The 20,579-nt window shown below is 35.9% G+C and overlaps 1 protein-coding gene across 1 annotated transcript in view; it reads left to right on the forward strand.

Moving 5' to 3' along the window:
* LEKR1 (leucine, glutamate and lysine rich 1) overlaps positions 1–20,579 on the forward strand; it is a 270,909-nt gene that overhangs the window by 19,023 nt on the left and 231,307 nt on the right. Inside the window, exon 4 of the mRNA XM_032630652.1 lies at positions 17,356–17,570. Coding sequence (XP_032486543.1) covers positions 17,356–17,570 — 215 coding nt within the window. The remainder of the gene's footprint in view (positions 1–17,355; positions 17,571–20,579) is intronic.

Here is a 20,579-nt window from a genome sequence, read left to right on the forward strand (position 1 = left end):
CCCTGCATCGGCAGGCAGACTCTCAACCACTGCGCCACCAGGGAAGCCCTCGTGTATAGGTTTTTATGTGAACATATGTTTTTATTTTCCTGTGATAAATGCCCAAGTAGAATTACAAAGCAGTGCCAAACTTTTCCAGAGGGCTATAACATTTTACGTCCTCACCAGCAGTGTATGAGTGATCCAGTTTCTCTACATCTTTAGCATTGATGTTGTCATTTGTTTAAAAAAATTTTTTTATTGAGGTATAGTCAATGTACAAAATCATATAATTTCAGGTGTACAACAGATTCACAATTTTTAGAGGTTATACTCCATTTACAGTTACTGTAAAATATTGGCTATATTCCCTGTGCTGTATAATATATCCTTGTGGCTTATTTATTTTATACATAGTAGTTTGTACCTCTTAATCCCCTACCGCTATCTTGCCTGTCTTCCTTTCCCTCTACCCACTGGTAACCACTGGATTGTTCTCTTTATCTGTGATTATTTTTCCTTTTTGGTACATTCAGTAGTTTGTTGTATTTTTTAGATTCCTCATATAAGTGATATCATACAATATTTGTCTTTGTCTGACTTATTTCACTTAGCATAATACCTGCCAAGTCCATCCATGTTGTCGCAGATGGCAAAATTTCATTTTTTTTAAAGGCTGAGTAGTATTCCATTCACATCTTCTTTATCCATTCATCTGTTGATGGACACTTAAGTTGTTTCCATATCTTGTGGCTATTGTAAGTGATGCTGCTATGAACATTGGGGTGCATGTATCTTTTTGAATTAGTGTTTTCATTTTTTTGGGATATGCACCCAGGAGTGGAATTGCTAGATCATATGGTAGTTGTATTTTTAGTTTTTTTTGAGAAACTTCCATACTGTTTGCCACAGTGGCTGCACCAATTTACATTCCCACCAACAGTGTATGAGGGTTTTTTCTTCTCTGCATCCTTGCCCACATTTTTTGAGTTCTTTATGATGACAGCCATTCTGACAGGTGTGAGATGATATCTCCTTGTGGTTTTTCATTTGCATATCTTTAATGGTTAACAATGTTGAGCATCTTTTCATGTGCCTGTTGTCCATGGGAAAAGGTTTATTCATGTCTTATGTCCATTTTTAAATTGAGTTATTTGGGTTTTTTTGATATTGAGTTGTGTGAGCTGTTTATATTTTGATTATTAACCCCTTATCAATATTATCATTTGCAAATATTTTTCCCATTCAGTAGATTGTCTTTTTGTTTTGTCAAAGGTTTCCTTTGCTGTGCAAAAGGTTTGATTATGTCCCATTTGCTTATTTTTGCTTTTATTTCCTTTGCTTCAGGAGAAAGGTCAAAAAAATATTGTTGTAATTTATGTCAAAGAGAGTTCCACCTGTTTTCTTCTAGGAGTTTTATGATTTCCGGTCTTACATTTAGGTCTTTAATCCAGTTTGAGTTTATTTTTGTATATGATGTTAGAAAATGTTCTAGTTTCATTCTTTTACATGTAGCTGTCCAGTTTTCCCAGCACCACTTATTGAAGAGACTATCTTTTCTCCATTATATATTGTTGTCTCCTTTGTCGTAGATTAATTGACCATAGGTGTGTTAGTTTATTTCTGGCTCTCTGTTCTGCTCCAATGATCTGTGTGTCTGTTTTTTCTGTTTTTATGCCAGCATCATACTGTTTTGATTACTGTAGCTTTGTATTATAGTCTGAAGTCAGGGAACGTGATACTTCCAGCTCTGTTCTTTCTCAACATTGTTCTGGCTATTGGGGGTCTTTTGTATTTCCATACAAATTTTAAAATTATTTGTTCTAGTTCTGTGAAAAATGACATTAGTATTTTAATAGGGATTACATTGAATCTTCAGATTGCCTTTGGTAGTATGGTCATTTTAACAATATTAGTTCTTCCAGTCCATGAACACAGTATATCTTTCCATCTGTTTGTGTCATTGTCAGTTTCTTTTATAAGTGTTGTATAGTTTTCCTTACCTCTTTGGGTAGGTTTATTCTTAGGTATTTTATTCTTTTTGATGTGACTGTTTTCTTAATTTCTCTTTCTGATAGTTTATTGTTAGTGTATAGAAATGCAACAGATTTCTGCGCATTCATTTTGTATCCTGCAACTTTACCAGATTCATTGATGACCTCTAGTAATTTTTTGGTGGCATCCTTAGGATTTTCTATCTATAGTATTGTGTCATCTGCAAACCATGACAGTTTTACTTCCTCCATTCCAGTTAGAATTCCTTTTATTTCTTTTTCTTATCTAATAGCCGTGGCTAAGACTTCCAATACTATGTTGAACAAAAATGGTGAGAGTGAGCATCTTTGTCTTGTTCCTGATCTTAGAGGAAATGCTTTCCGCTTTTCACCATTGAGTACGATGTTAGCTGTAGGTTTGTCTTATATGGCCTTTATTATGTTGAGGTATGTTCCCTCTATGCCCACTTTCTGGAGAGTTTTTACCATAAATCGGTGTTGGATTTTGTCAAAAGCTTTTTCTTCATCTATTGAGATGATCATATGGTTCTTATTCTTCAATTTGTTAATGTGGTGTATTACATTGATTGATTTGCAGATATTGAAAAATCCTTGCAACCCTGGGATAAATCCCACTTGATTATGGTATATGATCCTTTTAATGTATTGTTTGATTCAATTTGCTAATATTTGGTTGAGCATTTTTGCATCTATGTTCATTAATGATATTAGCCTGTAGTTTCTTTTTTGGTTTGTGATATTTGTCTTGGTTTAGTATCAGGGTTATGCCGGGCTTATAGAATGAATTTGGAAGCATTCGTTCCTCTGCAATTTTTTGGAATAGTTTGAGAAGGATAGGTGTTAACTCTTCTCTAAATGTTTGATAGAATTCACCTGTGAAGCTATCTGGTCCTGGACTTTTGTTTTTTTTTTCTTTTTTTTTTTTTGCGGTATGTGGCCCTCTCACTGTTGTGGCCTCTCCCATCGTGGAGCACAGGCTCCAGACGCGCAGGCTCAGCAACCATGGCTCACGGGCCCAGCCGCTCCGCAGCATGTGGGATCTTCCCAGATCGGGGCTCGAACCCGTGTCCCCTGCATTGGCAGGCGGACTCTCAACCACTGCACCACCAGGGAAGCCCTGGACTTTTGTTTTTTGAGAGTTTTAAAAAACGGATTCAGTCTCATTACTGGTAGTTGATCTCTTCATATTTTTTATTTTTTCCTGGTTCATTCTTTGGAGATTGTACATTTCTAGGAATTTGTCCATTTCTTCTAGGTTGTCCATTGTATTGGCATACAGTTGTTCTTAGTAGTCTCTGATGATCCTTTGTATTTCTATGGTGTCTGTTGTAACTTCTCCTTTTTCATTTCTGATTTTATTGATTTGGGTCCTTTCTCTTTTTTTCTTGGTGAGTCTGGCTGAAGGTTTATCAATTTTGTTTATCTTGTCAAATAACCAGCTCTTAGTTTTATTGATCTTTTCTATTGTTTTTTAAAGTCTCTATTTAATTTGTTTCTGCTCTGTTCTTTATGATTTCTTTCCTTCCACTAACTTTGGGTTTTGTTTGTTTTTCTTTTTCTAGTTCCCTTAGGTGTCATGTTAGATTGTTTATTTGAGATTTTTCTTGTTTCCTGAAGTAAACTTGTATTGCTATAAACTTCCCTCTTAGAACTGCCTTTTTACTGTATCCTGTAGATTTTGGATTGTTGTGTTTTCATTTTCTTTTGTCTCCATGTATTTTTAAATTTCTTCTTTGATTTCTTCAGTGAACCATTGCTTGTTTAGTAGCATATTGTTTAGCCTCCACATGTTTGTGTTTTTTACAGTTTATTTTTCTTGTAGTTGATTTCCAGTCTCATAGCATTGTGGTTGGAAAAGATGCTTGATATGATTTCAGTTTTCTTAAATTTACCAAGGCTTGTTTTGTGGCCTTGTACATGAACTATCCTGGAGAATTTTCCACGTGCATTTGAAAAGAATGTGTATTCTGCTGCTTTTTGATGGAATGTTCTATGTGTATCTATTAAGTTCACCTGGTCTAGTGTGTCATTAAGGCCAGTGTTTCCTTATTAATTTTCTGTTTGGATGATCTGTCCATTGATGTAAATGGGGTGTTAAAGTCCCCTACTATTATTGTATTGCTGTCAACTTCTTCCTTATATCTGTTAGTATTTGCTTTATGTATTTAGATGCTCCTATGTTAAGTGCTTATATATTTGCGATTGTTGCATCTTCTTGGATTAAGCCCTTGATCATTATGTAATGTCCTTCTTTGCCTCTTGTAACATTCTTTGTTTTAAAGTCTATTTGATGCAAGTATTTCTATCCTGGCTTTCTTTTGATTTCCATTTGCAATGAATACCTTTTTCCATCCCTTCATTTTCTGTCTGTTTGTGTCTTTAGATCTGAAGTGAATCTCTTGTAGGCAGCATATATACGGGTCTTGTTTTTGTTTCCATTCAGCCACTCCATGTCTTTTGATTGGAGCATTTAGTCTATTTACACTTAAAGTAATATTGATATGTATTTTCTTATTGCCATTTTATTAATTTTTTTAAGGTCTTTTTTGTTCCTTTCTTCTTCTTTTGTTCTTCTTGTGATTTGATGACTGCCTTTAGTGCTATGTTTGGATTCCTTTTTCTTTTTTTTGTGTGTATCTATTATAGATTTTTGGTTTGTGGTTATCATGAGATTTATATATAGCAATATATATATATTTGATTGTTTTAAGTTGTTGATCTCTTAATTTCAAATGTATTTTAACAACCTTGCATTTGTACTCTCCTCCCCTCATTATTATTCTTTTTGACATAGCATTTTACATCTGATTGTTTTGTGTATCCCTTAACTGCTTATTGCAGGTATAGATGATTTTATTACTTTTGTCTTTTAACCTTCCTACTAGCTTTGTGCCTGGTTGATTTTCTATATTTACTATGAGTTTACCTGAGCTTTTTCCTGTTGTAATTTTCATGTTTCTAGTTGTGGCCTTTTTTTTTTTGCTTATGGAAATCCTGTTAACATTTCTTGTAAAGCTGGTTTGGTAGTGCTGAACTCTTTTAGCTTTTGCTTGTCTGTAAAGCTTTTGATCTCTCCATCAAATCTGAATGAGTGTCTTGCTGGGTAGAGTATTCTTCATTGTAGGTTTTTCCCTTTTATAACTTTAAATATATTGTACCACTGTCATTAGTTTTTATTATAACCTTTCTGATATGTGTGAAGTGATAGCTCATTAAAGTTTTAATTTGCATTTTCCTAATGGCTAATGATATTGAATATCTTTTCATGTGGTTATTTGGCATCTGTGTATCTTTTTGTTTAATTTTAATTTTTTAAATTTTTATTTATTTTTTTATTATTTTTTAAAATTCTTTTAAATTTTATTTTTGGCTGTGTTGGTCTTTGTTACAGTGTGCGGGCTTTTCTCTAGTTGCATTGAGCGGGGGCTACTCTTCGTTGCAGTGCGTGGACTTCTTATTGTGGTGAGCTTCTCTTGTTGCAGAGCACAGGCTCTAGGCACGTGGGCTTCAATAGTTGCAGCACATGGGCTCTAGAGACCGTTGTGGCACACGGTCTTAGTTGCTCCATGGCATGTGGGGTCTTCCCAGACCAGGGCCTGAACCCATGTCCCCTGCATTAGCAGGCAGATTCCCAACCACTGCACCACCAGGGAAGTCCTTTTTTTAAATTTTTAATTAAAAAAAATTTTTTTTTTTTTTTTTGTCTGCATTGGGGTTTCGTTGCTGCGCGCGGGCTTTTCTCTAGTTGCCATGCATGGACTTCTCCCTGCAGTGGCTTCTTTTGTTGTGGAGTCTGGGCTCTAGGCACACGGGCTTCAGTAGTTGTGGCACATGAGCTCAGTATTTGTGGCTCGCGGGCTCTAGAGCACAGACTCGGTAGTTGTGGTGCATGGGCTTAGTTGCTCCATGGCATGTGGGATCTTCCCAGACCAGGGATTGAACCCATGTCCCCTGCATTGGCAGGTGGATTCTTAACCACTGTGTCACCAGGGAAGTCCCATCATCTGTATATTTTTAGGTGAGATGTCTCTTCATGTCTTTTGACCATTTTCTGATTGGATGTTTTTCAAACTGTTGAGTTTTGAGAATTCTTTATATAATCTAGATACTAGTCCTTTGTCAGATATGTGGCTTGCAAATATTTTTTCCCAGTCTGTAGCTTGTCATTTCATCCTCTTTACAGGGCAAAAGTTTTAAATTTTGGTGGAATTCAGGTTATCAATTTTTCCTTTTATGGTTCATGCTTTTGGTATCAAGTGTAAAAACTGTTTCCCTAGTTTAGATCCTGAGAATTTCCCCCTAAGCTTTTTTCTTCTGAAATCAAATTTTTATGTTTTACATTTTAGTCCATGACCCACTGTAAGTTAATTTTTGTATGGGGTGTGAGGTTTAGGTTGAGGTCCTTTTTAAATTTTTTTTAAACCTATGGATATCTAATTGTTCCAGGACCATTTGCTGAGAAGGCTATTTTTCCTTTACTGAATTGCTCTTTTACACCTCTGCCAAAAATCAGTTTGGCATATTTATACAGATTTATATCTGGGTTCTCTGTTCTACTCCATTGATCTATGCATCTATCCTTTGACAAATACTACACAGTGTTTATTAGTATATAATAGTATGGCTTGAAATCAGGTAAAATGCTTATCCCATTTTATCCTTTTTCAAGACAGTTGTAGCTTTTCTAGTTCCTTTGCCTTTTCATATAAATTTGAGAAGAATACTGTCTGTATCTAAAAAAACCCATATTGCTGGGAATGTAGGTTTAGGGGTTTTGGGTAGATGGTTTTTACCAAATTGATTTTTAAATTGGTGGTGCAGCCAGTTGACTTATTGAAAGGAAGGGTCTTGATGGCCTTATGAAATGGTCAGGTGGTCTGTGTTGCTAATGACTCAGAAGGTCCACTGTCCTGCCTCAAAATGTTTCTCCCAATCTGAATGAAATACACTAGCTAGACACTCATTGTTTTGAGTAAAGGCATTTTTTTTTTAATGTAAAACTTCTTAGAAAGGTCAACATTTTATACTGCTGTCATTTTTACAGCAGTGGAATAGTTTCTCTGTTTCTTTCCTCCTTACGCAAGCACAAAAAGCATGGATGGGTGGGGAAAGGAAGGAAGAACAATTTTTGGATCAGAGAATGCTTCGCTTGCACAGCAGGAGGTTACTAAGTGTTTTTTCCAGTTGAAGCACAGACAGGAGTTTTGAAAAGGATCTGAAGCCTAATTTAACCTTTTAAAAATTTTGCATCATTTTTATATTAAATAACTATAATTTTAAAAGTATAGATACTACATTTGAGAAGTTTATTTTACAATTTATTTTCAAATGGCTCTGCATTTGTTTAAAATACTGCATTTGTTGATGCCTCCTCCAAAGTGCATCTTGCAAAAAGCAAAAGCATCCTGCTAATGATAGCTCTTTTCTCAAGAATGACAGCATGTTCTTATTTTACTTACACAATGAGATGATATATCACCAAGTTATAAGAATGAAGCACACATTATATTTCACAAAAAACATCTAAGTTTTACTTACCTCATCTGGGAACATAATTTTAGTATTTCATATCTTCTCAAGTTTCACAGAAACGTCCTAAGTAATTAGCCTATGTAGATACAAAGAATTTGAAAGCGTTATTGTATTTTCTTGTTGCAGTTTTACTTACAGAAAACTATTTACAATTTAATAGCATTGAAAGCTTTTGTTCAATATATTTGTTTTACACAGTGATTCAGGTTGTGCTAAGTGAAGTATGGAGTCTACTCCTATGGACCTATTACTTTGTAATTTGTCTTGTTTCCTAGATCATAATGAGTATCATGTTTTGGCTTCCTTTCCTGAACTTTTAGAAGACCTGTTCTACAAAATGTATATTTCACTTATTTTCAGCTTTCCCCACCATGATTGCTATGGTGTAATAACATTTTGATAGCTTTCACAATTGTGAAGTTTATACTGTTTGTATTTTGTACATCAGGCTGCACATAAGCTCCATCCAGCAAGAGTTTTATTTAAAATAAGGATATGGCACTTTCCCAGGAGCAGGGAAAGAACTGTGATTAGTAGGTTAAGGATGAAATTTCCTTAGAGTAAGAATATAATTTTCAAATTGATGAGAAGGAACCAAAACTCATGATGGGCAAAGGGATTGTAAGAAAATACCCTTATTCTCTGCATTAGTTCAGATCTCTTGACCTGGATGAATTATATTCCTGGGGACTGATAGTACCTTTCAGTGGGATTGCAAAGCCACTCTTGATGATCTTTGAGAATGCGTAGAGAGTAAGAGGATAGTGTACAAATACCATTCCATGTATAGAATGACCATAAATTACAACCAGTGAACTCCCAGACAGGATTCTAGAATATAATATTAAAGGGTGATTTGTGGGCTTCCCTGGTGGTTCAGTGGTTGAGAATCCACCTGCCAATGCAGGGGACACAGGTTCGGGCCCTGGTCCAGGAAGATCCCACATGCCATGGAGCAACTAAGCCCATATGCCACAACTACTGAGCCTGTGCTCTGGAGCCTGCGAGCCACAACTACTGAGCCTGTGTGCTGCAACTACTGAAGCCTGCGTGCCTAGAGCCCATGCTCCACAACAAGAGAAGCCACTGCAATGAGAAGCCCATGCACCGCAATGAAGAGTAGCCCCTACTCGCCACAATTAGAGAAAGCCGTGCACAGCAGTGAAGACCCAACACAACCAAAAATAAGTAAATAAAATAAATACATTTATAAAAAGAAAAAAAGGTGTGATTTGTGAGGAGATATTAGAGCAAATACTAACCCTTGAGCCAATTTTATGTTCTTGAAGAGAACCAGCACGTAGACCTTGCCATTCCATTTTGTGTAAAGTCACTAGACCCAGGAACTGTAGTTGACATAGAACATATGGACTTTATGAAGGCATTTGACAAAGTTTGTCCTAATATTCCTAAAGACAGTATGAATAAATACAAACTGGTTACACAAATAATTGTGTAGTTTAATAACCAGCTGAAGCGCTGTATCTGTAATGTGCAGAGTAGTGGATTAGTATCAACCAAGCAGATATGACATGCCATAGCCTCAACTTAGTCATATTCAACATTTTTTATCAATAAATTAGATGAATAAAACAACTTGCAAGGATCAATTTTGCAGAAGATACAAAGCTTAGAATTTTCTGGGTACTGAAGTCACTAAAGTCTGAGTTTAAAACGTACATATGGGGCTTCCTTGGTGGTGCAGTGGTTGAGAGTCTGCCTGCCAATGCAGGGGACACGGGTTCGTGCCCCGGTCTGGGAAGATCCCACATGCTGTGGAGCAGCTAGGCCCGTGAGCCGTGGCCGCTGAGGCTGCATGTCCAGAGCCTGTGCTCCACAACGGGAGAGACCACAACAGTGAGAGGCCTGCGTACCTCAAAAAAACCCCCAAACAAGCAAAAAACATACATATGTATGTGTATATATACATAAAAAATATATTTTGTTTATTTATATTTGCAGTTATATTTCTTGTTGTGCCCTTGCATCTGAAAAGCCAAATGCTCACATAATAGAATAAGGGTTATTGGTTGTAAGGGATAGGTAGCTTCAGGGGAAAAAGAGAATAGTGGAGGAAGATTGGGCATGGATCCTGAAGGGCAAGTAGGGCAACTAGGTCTCAGCAGGGACTGAAGTAAGGAATTGGAAGTTCACTGGGTATGAGACACTGACTGGTTCCATATTTTCCTCTCTTACTCTGGATCCACAATGTCTTTTTCTCATCTTCTCTCTATGTGTCTGCTCATTTTTCTCTCTCATCTCAATAATGTGGCTTACTCTGTACATTGCACGTGACCCTTCTTTATTATGGCCACCCTAAAAGTGTCCAAATTGCCTGGTCTTCAACACTTACAGGCCTAGCTGGCTCATCCCAGCTCAGGGCTTGGTTCTTCTAGGTCTTATGTCCAACCCTCATCCACCACTCAGCCATGGTAGGGTGGATGGGTGGAGGGGGTTTTAGTCATATAACCACACAGAGCAACCAGGACTATGGAAGGTGGATTCTCTTCAAAAGGGGAAATAAGTGGGAAGGAATGGATTGGTATATTCAGTATAATGAGACATGGTTTTACAGTGCAGTGTGGTTTTTTTTTTTTCTTTTTTCCTGCGGTACGCGGGCCTCTCACTGCCGTGGCCTCTCCTGTTGCGGAGCACAGGCTACGGACGCGCAGGCTCAGCCACTATGGCTCACGGGGCTATCCGCTCCGCAGCACGTGGGATCTTCCCGGACCGGGGCACCCCGTGTCCCCTGCATTGGCAGGCAGACTCTCAACCACTGCGCCACCAGGGAAGCCCAAGTGCAGTGTGTTTTAAAATAGGGGCTTTATTTAACATAAAAGCCAGTTATAGTATATAATAGCAACATATAATTGCCAAAAATACAAAAGACCATTGTGATCTAAGGTTGAGTAAGATGATGTTACTAATGGTATTATTTTAATGAGATATTATAATGAGGGAAGTTTGAATCGTCTCTTATTCTGCTTTAGTGAGACCAGATGAAGTATTCAATTCTGGGCGCCATACCTTGAAACAGATAGAGAACACTGGAACAAGTTCAGAGAAAATTATCTAGAATGAGGAAGAAATTCAAAACCATGTCATATGGGAAACAGCTGAAGGAATTGGAAGTGTTGACCTGGAGAATTAGAAGATACAGAGTGTTCCTAATAGCTGTCTTTAAATATTAGAATAAGGCCTGGGTTATTCCTCATGGTTGCCAGGTGGTTTAGGACCTGTGGATGCTGCAGGGAGGAAGATTTGGGGTCAGCAAGAGAAAGAATTTCCTCATAGACAAAACCATCAGAGGATGGAACAGGCTGCTTTACAAAGTAGTTTCCCATCACTTGGGACGCTGAAATAGAGCCTGGATAACAACTTATCTAGCTTGGAATAGTCTCAATGAACCCATCCAGAGCTTGAACCAGGTTATATTTATGATTTCTTTCAAACTTCTTTTATAAATCTGTAAATTTGGTGTCAGTGGCAGTGAGGTGATTGATGTAGTCATTCACCTGTATCCCATAGTATTATATCATGGTTTTTAATTTGAATTTTTTATTATTTAAGTTTAAATGAGAAAAACGTTAATGTATAAAAATTTTTTTTGAATTTTATTTTATTTTTTTATAGAGAATGTTCTTATTAGTTATCCATTTTATACATATGTCAATCCCAATCTCCCAATTCATCCTACCACCCCCCCTACCACTTTCCCCACTTGGTGTCCATATGTTTGTTCTCTACATCTGTGTCTCTATTTCTGCCCTGCAAACTGGTTCATCTGTACCATTTTTCTAGGTTCCACATTTATGCGTTAATATACGATATTTGTTTTTCTCTTGCTGACTTACTCTGTATGACAGTCTCCAGATCCATCCACGTCTCTACAAATGACCCAATTTCATTCCTTTTTATGTTTGAGTAATATTCCATTGTATATATGTACCACATCTTCTTTATCCATTTGTCTGTCAATGGGCACTTAGATTGTTTCCATGACCTGGCTATTGTAAATAGTGCTGCAATGAACATTGAGGTGCATGTGTCTTTTTGAATTATGGTTTTCTCTGGGTATATGCCCAGTAGTGGGATTGCTGGGTCATATGGTAACTCTATTTTTAGTTTTTTAAGGAACCTCCATACTGTTCTCCATAGTGGCTGTATCAATTTACATTCCCACCAACAGTACAAGAGGGTTCCCTTTTCTCCACACCCTCTCTAGCATTTGCTGTTTGTAAATTTTCCAATGATCCCCATTCTAACCAGTGTGAGGTGATACCTCATTGTAGTTTTGATTTGCATTTCTCTAATGATTAGTGATGTTGAGCATCCTTTCATGTGTTTCTTGGCAGTCTGTATATCTTCTCTGGAGAAATGTCTATTTAGGTCTTCTGCTCATTTTTGGATTGTATTGTTTGTTTTCTTAATATTGAGCTGCATGAGCAGTTTATATATTTTGGAGATTAATCCTTTGTCCATTGATTCATTTGCAAATATTTTCTCCCATTCTGAGGGTTATCTTTTCGTCTTGTTTGTAGTTTCCTTTGCTTTGCAAAAGCTTTTAAGTTTCATTAGGTCCCATTTGTTTATTTTTGTTTTTATTTCCATTACTCTAGGAGGTGGATCAAAAAAGATCTTGCTGTGATTTATGTCATAAGAGTGTTCTTCCTATGTTTTCCTCTAAGAGTTTTATAGTGTCCCATCTTACATTTTGGTCTCTAATCCATTTTGAGTTTATTTTTGTGTATGGTGTTAGGCAGTGTTCTAATTTCATTCTTTTACATGTAGCTGTCCAGTTTTCCCAGCACCACTTATTGAAGAGACTGTCTTTTCTCCATTGTATACCTTTGCCTCCTTTGTCATAGATTAGGTGACCATAGGTGCGTGGGTTTATCTCTGAGCTTTCTATCCTGTTCCATTGATCTATATTTCTGTTTTTGTGCCAGTACCATACTGTCTTGATTACTGTAGCTTTGTAGTATAGTTTGAAGTCCGGGAGCATGATTCCTCCAGCTCTGTGTTTTTCCATCAAGGCTGCTTTGGCTATTCGGGGTCTTCTGTGTCTCCATACAAATTTTAAGATTTTTTGTTCTAGTTCTGTAAAAAAATGCCATTGGTAATTTGATAGGGATTGCATTGAATCTGTAGATTGCTTTGGGTAGTATAGTCATTTTGACAATATTGGTTCTTCCAATCCAAGAACATGGTATATCTCTCCATCTGTTTGTATCATCTTTAATTTCTTTCATCAGTATCTTATAGTTTTCTGCATACAGATCTTCTGTCTCCCTATGTAGGTTTATTCTTAGGTTTTTTTATTCTTTTCGTTGCAGTGGTAAATGGGAGTGTTTCCTTAATTTCTCTTTCAGATTTTTCATCATTAGTATATAGGAATGCAAGAGATTTCTGTGCATTAATTTTGTATCCTGCTACTTTACCAAATTCGTTGATTAGCTCTAGTAGTTTTCTGGTGGCATCTTAGAATTTTCTATGTATAGTATCATCTCATCTGCAAACAGTGACAGTTTTACTTCTTCTTTTCCAATTTTCCAATTTGTATTCCTTTTATTTCTTTTTCTTCTTTGCTGTGGCTAGGACTTCCAAAACTATGTCGAATAATAGTGGCAAGAGTGGACCTCCTTGTCTTGTTCCTGATTTTAGAGGAAATGCTTTCAGTTTTTTCACCACTGAGAGTGATGTTTGCTGTGGGTTTGTCATATATGGCCTTTATTATGTTGAGGTAGCTTCCCTCTATGCCTACTTTCTGGAGAGTTTTTATCATAAATGAGTGTTGAATTTTGTCAAAAGCTTTTTCTGCATCTATTGAGATGATCATATGGTTTTTCTTCTTCTGTTTGTTAATTTGGTATATCACATTGATTGATGTGCGTATATTGAATCCTTGCATCCCTGGGATACATCCCACTTGATCATGGTGTATCATCCTTTTAATGTGTTGTTGGATTCTGTTTGCTAGTATTCTGTTGAGGATTTTTGCATCTATATTCATCAGTGATGTTGGTCTGTAATTTTCTTTTTTTGTAGTATCTTTTTCTGGTTTTGGTATCAGGGTGATGGTGGCCTCATAGAATGAGTTTGGGAGTGTTTCTTCCTCTGCAATTTTTAGGAAGGGTTTGAGAAGAATGAGTCTTAGATTTTCTCTAAACGTTTGGTAGAATTCACCTGTGAAGCCATCAGGTCCTGGACTTTGTTTGTTGGAAGATTTTTGATCACACTTTCAATTTCATTACTTATGATTGGTGTATTCATATTTTATGTTTCTTCCTGGTTCTGTCTTGGAAGGTTATACCTTCCTAAGAATTTGTCCATTTCTTCCAGGTTATACATTTTATTGGCATAAACTTGCTTGTAGTAGTCTCTTATGGTGCTTTGTATTTCTGTGGTGTCCATTGTAACTTCTTTTTCTTTTCTAGTTTTATTGATTTGAGTCTTCTCCCTCTTTTTCTTGATGAGTCTGGCTAAAGGTTTATCAATTTTGTGTATCTTCTCAAACAACCAGCTTTTAGTCTTATTGATCTTTGCTATTGTTTTCTTTGTTTCTATTTCATTTATTTCTGCTCTGATCTTTATGATTTCTTTCCTTCTACTAGCATTGGGTTTTGTTTGTTCTTCTTCCTCTAGTTCCTTTAGGTGTAAGGTTAGATTGTTTATTTGAGATTTTTCTTGTTCCTTGAGGTAGGCTTGTATTGCTATCAACTTCCCTCTTAGAACTGCTTTTGCTGCATCCCATAGGTTTTGGATCATTGTGTTTTCATTGTCATTTGTCTCTAGGTATTTTTTGATTTCCTCTTTGATTTCTTCAGTCATCTCTTGGTTATTTAGTAACATATTGTTTAGCCTTCATGTGTCTGTGTTTTTTAATGTTTTTTTTTCCCTGTAATTGATTTCTAATCTCGTAGCATTGTGGTCACAAAAGATGCTTGATATGATTTCCATTTTCTTAAATTTACTGAGGCTTGATTTGTGACCAAGATGTGATCTATCCTGGAGAATGTTCTGTGTGCACTTCAGAAAAAAGTGTAATCTGCTGTTTTTGGATGGAATGTCCTATAAATATCAATAAAATGTACCTGGTCTATTGTGTCATTTAAAGCTTGTGTTTCCTTATTAATTTTCTGTTTGGATGGTTTGTCCATTGGTGTAAGTAAGGTGTTAAAGTCCCCCACTATTATTGTGGTACTGTTGATTTCCCCTGTTTTAGCTGTTAGCAGTTGCCTTATGTATTGAGGTGCTCCTATCTTGGGTGCATATATATTTATAATTGTTATATCTTCTTCTTGGATTGATCCCTTGATCATTATGTAGTGTCCTTCCTTGTCTCTTGTAACATTCTGTATTTTAAAGTCTATTTTACCTGATGAGTATTGCTACTCCAGCTTTCTTTTGATTTCCATTTGCATGGAATGTCTTTTTCCATCCCCTCACTTTCAGTCTGTATGTGTCCCTAGGTCTGAAGTGGGTCTCTTGTAGACAGCATTTATATCGATCTTGTTTTTGTATCCATTCAGCAAGCCTGTGTCTTTTGATTGGAGCATTTAATCCATTCACGTTTAAGGTAATTGTTGATATGTATGTTCCTATGACCATTTTCTTAATTGTTTTGGGTTTGTTTTTGTAGGTCCTTTTCTTCTCTTGTGTTTCCCAGTTAGAGAAGTTCCTTTAGCATTTGTTGTAGAGCTGGTTTGGTGGTGCTGAATTCTCTTAGCTTTTACTTGTCTGTAAAGCTTTTGATTTCTCTGTAGAATCTGAATGAGATCCTTGCTGGGTAGAATAATGTTGGTTATGGGTTCTTCCCTTTCATCTGTTTAAATATATCATGCCACTCCCTTCTGGCTTGGAGAGTTTCTGCTGAGAAATCAGCTGTTAACCTTATGGGAGTTCCCTTGTATGTTATTTGTCATTTTTCCCTTGTTGCTTTCAATAATTTTTCTTTGTGTTTACTTTTTGTCTGTTTGATTACTGTGTGTCTCAGCGTGTTTCTCCTTGGGTTTATCCTGCCTGGGGCTCTCTGCACTTACTGGACTTGGGTGGCTATTTCCTGTCCCATGTTAGGGAAGTTTTAGACTATAATCTCTTCAAATATTTTATTGGGTCCTCTCTCTCTCTCTTCTCCTTCTGGGACCCCTATAATGCAAATGTTGTTACGTTTAATGTTGTCCCAGAGATCTATTAGGCTGTCTTTATTTCTTTTCATTCTTTTCTCTTTTTTCTGTTCCACAGCAGTGAATTCTACCATTCTGTCTTCCAGGTCACTTATTTGTGCTTATGCCTCAGTTGTTCTGCTATTGATTCCTTCTCATGTATTTTTCATTTCAGTTATTGTATTATTTATCTGTTTGTTTGTTCTTTAATTCTTCTAGGTGTTTGTTCTTTAATTCTTCTGGCTCTTTCTTAATCATTTCTTGCATATTCTCGATCTTTGCCTCCACTCTTTTCCCGAGGTTTTTTTTTTTTTTTTTTTTTTATCATTTTCACTATCATTATTCTGAATTCTTTTTCTGGAATGTTGCCTATCTCCACTTCATTTAGTTGTTTTTGGGGTTTTATTTTGTTCCTTCATGTGGCACATATCCCTCTGCCTTTCCATCTTGTGTATCTTTCTGTGAATGTGGTTTTTGTTCCACAGGTTGCAGGGTTGTACTTCTTCTTGCTTCCGCTGTCTGCCCTCTCAAAAATTATTATTAGTTTGTTTCAACCGTCTCTGGTACAATGGCATGGATAGGCACAGATGGTGGATGGCATTGATAGGCAGATATGGTGGCATCACTCAGTTATAGGAGCAGTTTCTACAGTCCTAAGGGAGGTTGCATTAAGAGTAAGCATTCCTTGTATAATCTAAGAGTTTTAGTGCCCTGGAGCAAATATTTAACAAAGCTTTGTCCTGTCTTTGTGAATAGCGAGACAAGTAGAGGCCACTTGAAGAATATTTGTATACTTGAGACAGAAAAAAGAATTACCTTTCTCTTGACTTTGCTAAAATTCCATTTTCCACTGCCCCTATCTGGCCAAAGATATATAAGCATTTTATCTGAAGGAAGTCAGAGGATTTAGCTGACATTCATATGGTAGATAAATATGATACAAATGGTTACAGGCATAAGTGCTGATTTTAAAATAGACTTGGGTTTAATGCCGACTTCTCTACTTAGCAGCTGGTTATCTAACTTCAGTAGTCCCCATTTCCTTAAGTGTAAAATAGGTATAATCATACCTACCTGAGGGGAAAAGTACTATCTGATTTAGGCAGAAGACATGAGGTTCAAAGTGTTTCTCCTATATCTGGTTTTATGACAGAATGTTAAATTCTATAAAAATCTTAAAAAACTGAACAGGAACTTAGAGTTCATTTGGCCCAATGCCATAATTTTATAAATGAGGGAAATGAGATCTGAAGAAGCTAAGAAACATCTCCAGGATCACAGTGCAGTTGGAAGTGAAAGGCCAGTGATTTATTCCCACATCGTGGAAAAGTCATCTTAAAATAAGAATTGTAAAGATGTTTTCATCATTTTTAGTTTTATTTTATGGAAAATATTTCAAGAGTAAATCTTTCTTAGAGATACCATGGAGAAATTATTACTCTGAACAACCCTATTCTAATTCCAAGATTTTGTGTCAGTCGATATCATGCCAGTTTTTAAAATTTTATCCAGATGTATGCAGTGTTGCAAGTATTACTCCATGGCATAGCACAGTATACATTTACTTCATTTAACCAATATGGTTACAATAACATCTTCAGCTGAACGTTATGTTTTGGAATTAAAAAACTATCATTTCAGTAAATGTCTGTTCTATTTTCTAGATGTCTCCAGAAGAAAAAGTTTGTAAGTACTGTGGAGTCAGCTATCTAATTCTTCATGAGTTTAAGGCTATGGAAGAAAAAGTGAAAGCGATGGAAAAAGAGATGAAATTTTATCAAGGAAGTGTAGAACGTGAAAAGAGCCTTCAAGAAACACTACAGGCTCTTAGCCAAGATTTTGAACAGTACAAAATTGACAGTGAATCCAAAATGGAAAGGTTAGAATATGTTATTCTTTTCTGTCATTTATTTAGTTTGGAAGAAAAGTACAGAGTATAGACTTGACTTTGTTTTTCTAGAATTTCTCTTCATCAAGTATAATTTATATCTTAATACATTTGAGTTTGTTTATTATTACTGATTACTAAATATACTTCTTAAATATAATTTGAGCATTCCTTTGAGGTGTATATTTCTTTCAATAATTAGAAACTAATTGATTCAGTAACTATAAGTTGTGATGGGTTGATTTAACTTTTCCCCAGATATATATGTTAATTTTATCATTAGGAAAGTTTATCTATCAAAAATCAGGTGAATTTTGGTAGATTTGATATCTAACATTTGTTTTTAAACGTGCTTGAATATTTAGATTTATAGAATAAGGCTTTCACGTTATGAAAAGGAGGCCAAAACATTAAAATTGGCACATGATTCTAAATCAATGAAACTGGAATAGAATTAAAGATTGGTTTCCTAATGTTGAGTCTAATCAGCAAGTTAGTCTGCCTAAGGACACCTCACTGAGCTTACACAAACACTTCTACAAAAGGGTTTTTGCTGTTGTTTCATGGCTTTTCCTTTGAATGAATATGTCTCCATTTAAAATATCGACAGTTGGGGCTTCCCTGATGGTGCAGTGGTTGAGAGTCTGCCTGCCGATGCAGGGGACACGGGTTCGTGCCCGGGTCCGGGAAGATCCCACATGCCGCGGAGCGGCTGGACTCGTGAGCCATGGCCGCTGAGCCTGCACGTCCGGAGCCTGTGCTCCGCAATGGGAGAGGCCACAACAGTGAGAGGCCCGCGTACCGCAAAAAAAAAAAAGAAAAAACAAAAGAAAATATCGACAGTTGATGTTAGTAAACTATGAACTAATGAATATAATGAAATCGTGTCCTTATAAAGTAGAAACTTTCTTAAATCTCTTAGGATTAAGTACTCCTATTAAATTTCATTACAAATTTGAATAATTACATTAAATACCAATTCTTAGTCCTTTGCTAAGAAAATTTTGTTATATTTTCTTGAATTTCAAGTCTGAATAGTAAAGTATTTAATAATGTTTGAGTGGAAAAATTAAAAATATTTAGTTTAAAATTTTAAATTTGGAGGGTTTTTGCCTGTCAGATTCTTTTGTTTGGTGTTACTCCCACTTTCTTGAATAATATATTATATTATATAAATAATACATAAACATACGAAATGAAAGAAGTATTGATATATAGAAGAAAAGGCAAGAAAGTCCTTTTTTATCCTTCTGATTGCTTTCTTCTTACTGGAGATAAAAAAATAAAAAAACACCTTTAATGGTTTGGTATATATCTTTCTAGATCCTTCATTTTGCCTTAAACTTTATTATAGATATATCCTTTAAATATATATAATGTTTATATATACCATGTAGTTTTAAAACTATTTTTAATAGACTCATTTTTAATATAAGTAATATAATAAATATATTGGTCTGTGACTTTTGCCACTTAATTTTATATCCTGGAAATTGTTCCGTGTTAATGCATATAGATCTATCTTGTTCTTAACTGCTGCAAAGTCTTCCTTACTAGGAATATGCTATAATTTACTTAACCATTTCTCTTTTCAGCATTTAGATTATTCCAGTATTTATGATTACACATAGTAGTTTTATTTATATTCTTGTGTACATATGTTTTCCATAGGATAAATTTCTAGAAGTGGAATTGCTGAAAAGAAAGTAAATACCAATTTAAAATTTTGGTGGACATTATACCAAATTGTCCTTTGAGAAGATAGGGTTAATTTGTATTTGGCCAATAGTTTATAAAGTGGTCATTTCCTTACATCTTGTTAATACTGGAGTCTTCTTAATTTTTCTCAAATTTTCACATTTTTCTTCAGCAGAAAAAATGTTACTTTGTTATTTAATTTGTGTTTCTTTATTGCTAGTGAGGTTGAACTTTTTTTCATATGTTTATTAGATATTTATATTTTGTCAGTGAGTTACTTGTTCATATGTATTGTCCAATTTTCTACAGTATTATTTGTATTTTTTGTTTATATATAGGAGTTTTTAATATAATATAGACTCATACTTTGATTACATATTGCTAATATTTTCTCATTGCTGCTTATCTTTTTTTTTTTTTTTAATTAATTTATTTATTTATGGCTGTGTTGGGTCTTCATTTCTGTGCGAGGGCTTTCTCCAGTTGCGGCAAGCGGGGGCCACTCCTCATCGCGGTGCACTGGCCTCTCACTATGGCTGCCTCTCTTGTTCTCTGTGGAGCACAGGCTCCAGACGCGCAGGCTCAGCAATTGTGGCTCACGGGCCCAGTTGCTCTGCGGCATGTGGGATCTTCCCAGACCAGGGCTCGAACCCGTGTCCCCTGCATTGGCAGGCAGACTCTCAACCACTGCACCACCAGGGAAGCCCTCATTGCTGCTTATCTTATTGTTTATTGTATTTTTTTCTGTATCAATTTTTTAAAAATATGCCAAATTCTGGTAAGGGTTCTGAGTCAAGTCCTTTTGGTTGCAAACAACAGAAACTTACTCTGGGTTTTGCTAACCTAGATTCAAGCAAGTTGAAAAACAACATAAGTTTAAAACGTTTATAGTGTTGTCGTTCTGGTAAGGCTTTTAATGTATGAGTTAGATTTATAATTTCATGGGATTTTTTGTTGTTTTTTTGTTGTTGTTGTTGTTGTTGTTTTATAAATAAATATTTATTTATTTATTTATTGTTGTCCCAATATCATTCTTTAAATTCTTCATCCTTTCTCACTTGATTTGAAATGGCACCTATTATAGTCTTATTCTGGACTCTGTTTTATGCTATTGATCTATAATCTATCACTGGGTGTCTTAGTCCATTTGGGCTGCTATAACAAAGTAGTAGACTGGGTGACTTATAACAATATTATTTATTTCTCACAGTTCTGGAGGCTGGGAAGCCTAGGATCAAAGTGCTAGCATATTTGTTACCTGGTGACAGCCCCTTCCTGGTTCATAGACAGCTGTCTTCTTGC

Source organism: Phocoena sinus, chromosome 4 (assembly GCF_008692025.1).
Source record: "Phocoena sinus isolate mPhoSin1 chromosome 4, mPhoSin1.pri, whole genome shotgun sequence".
Lineage (NCBI taxonomy): Eukaryota > Metazoa > Chordata > Mammalia > Artiodactyla > Phocoenidae > Phocoena > Phocoena sinus.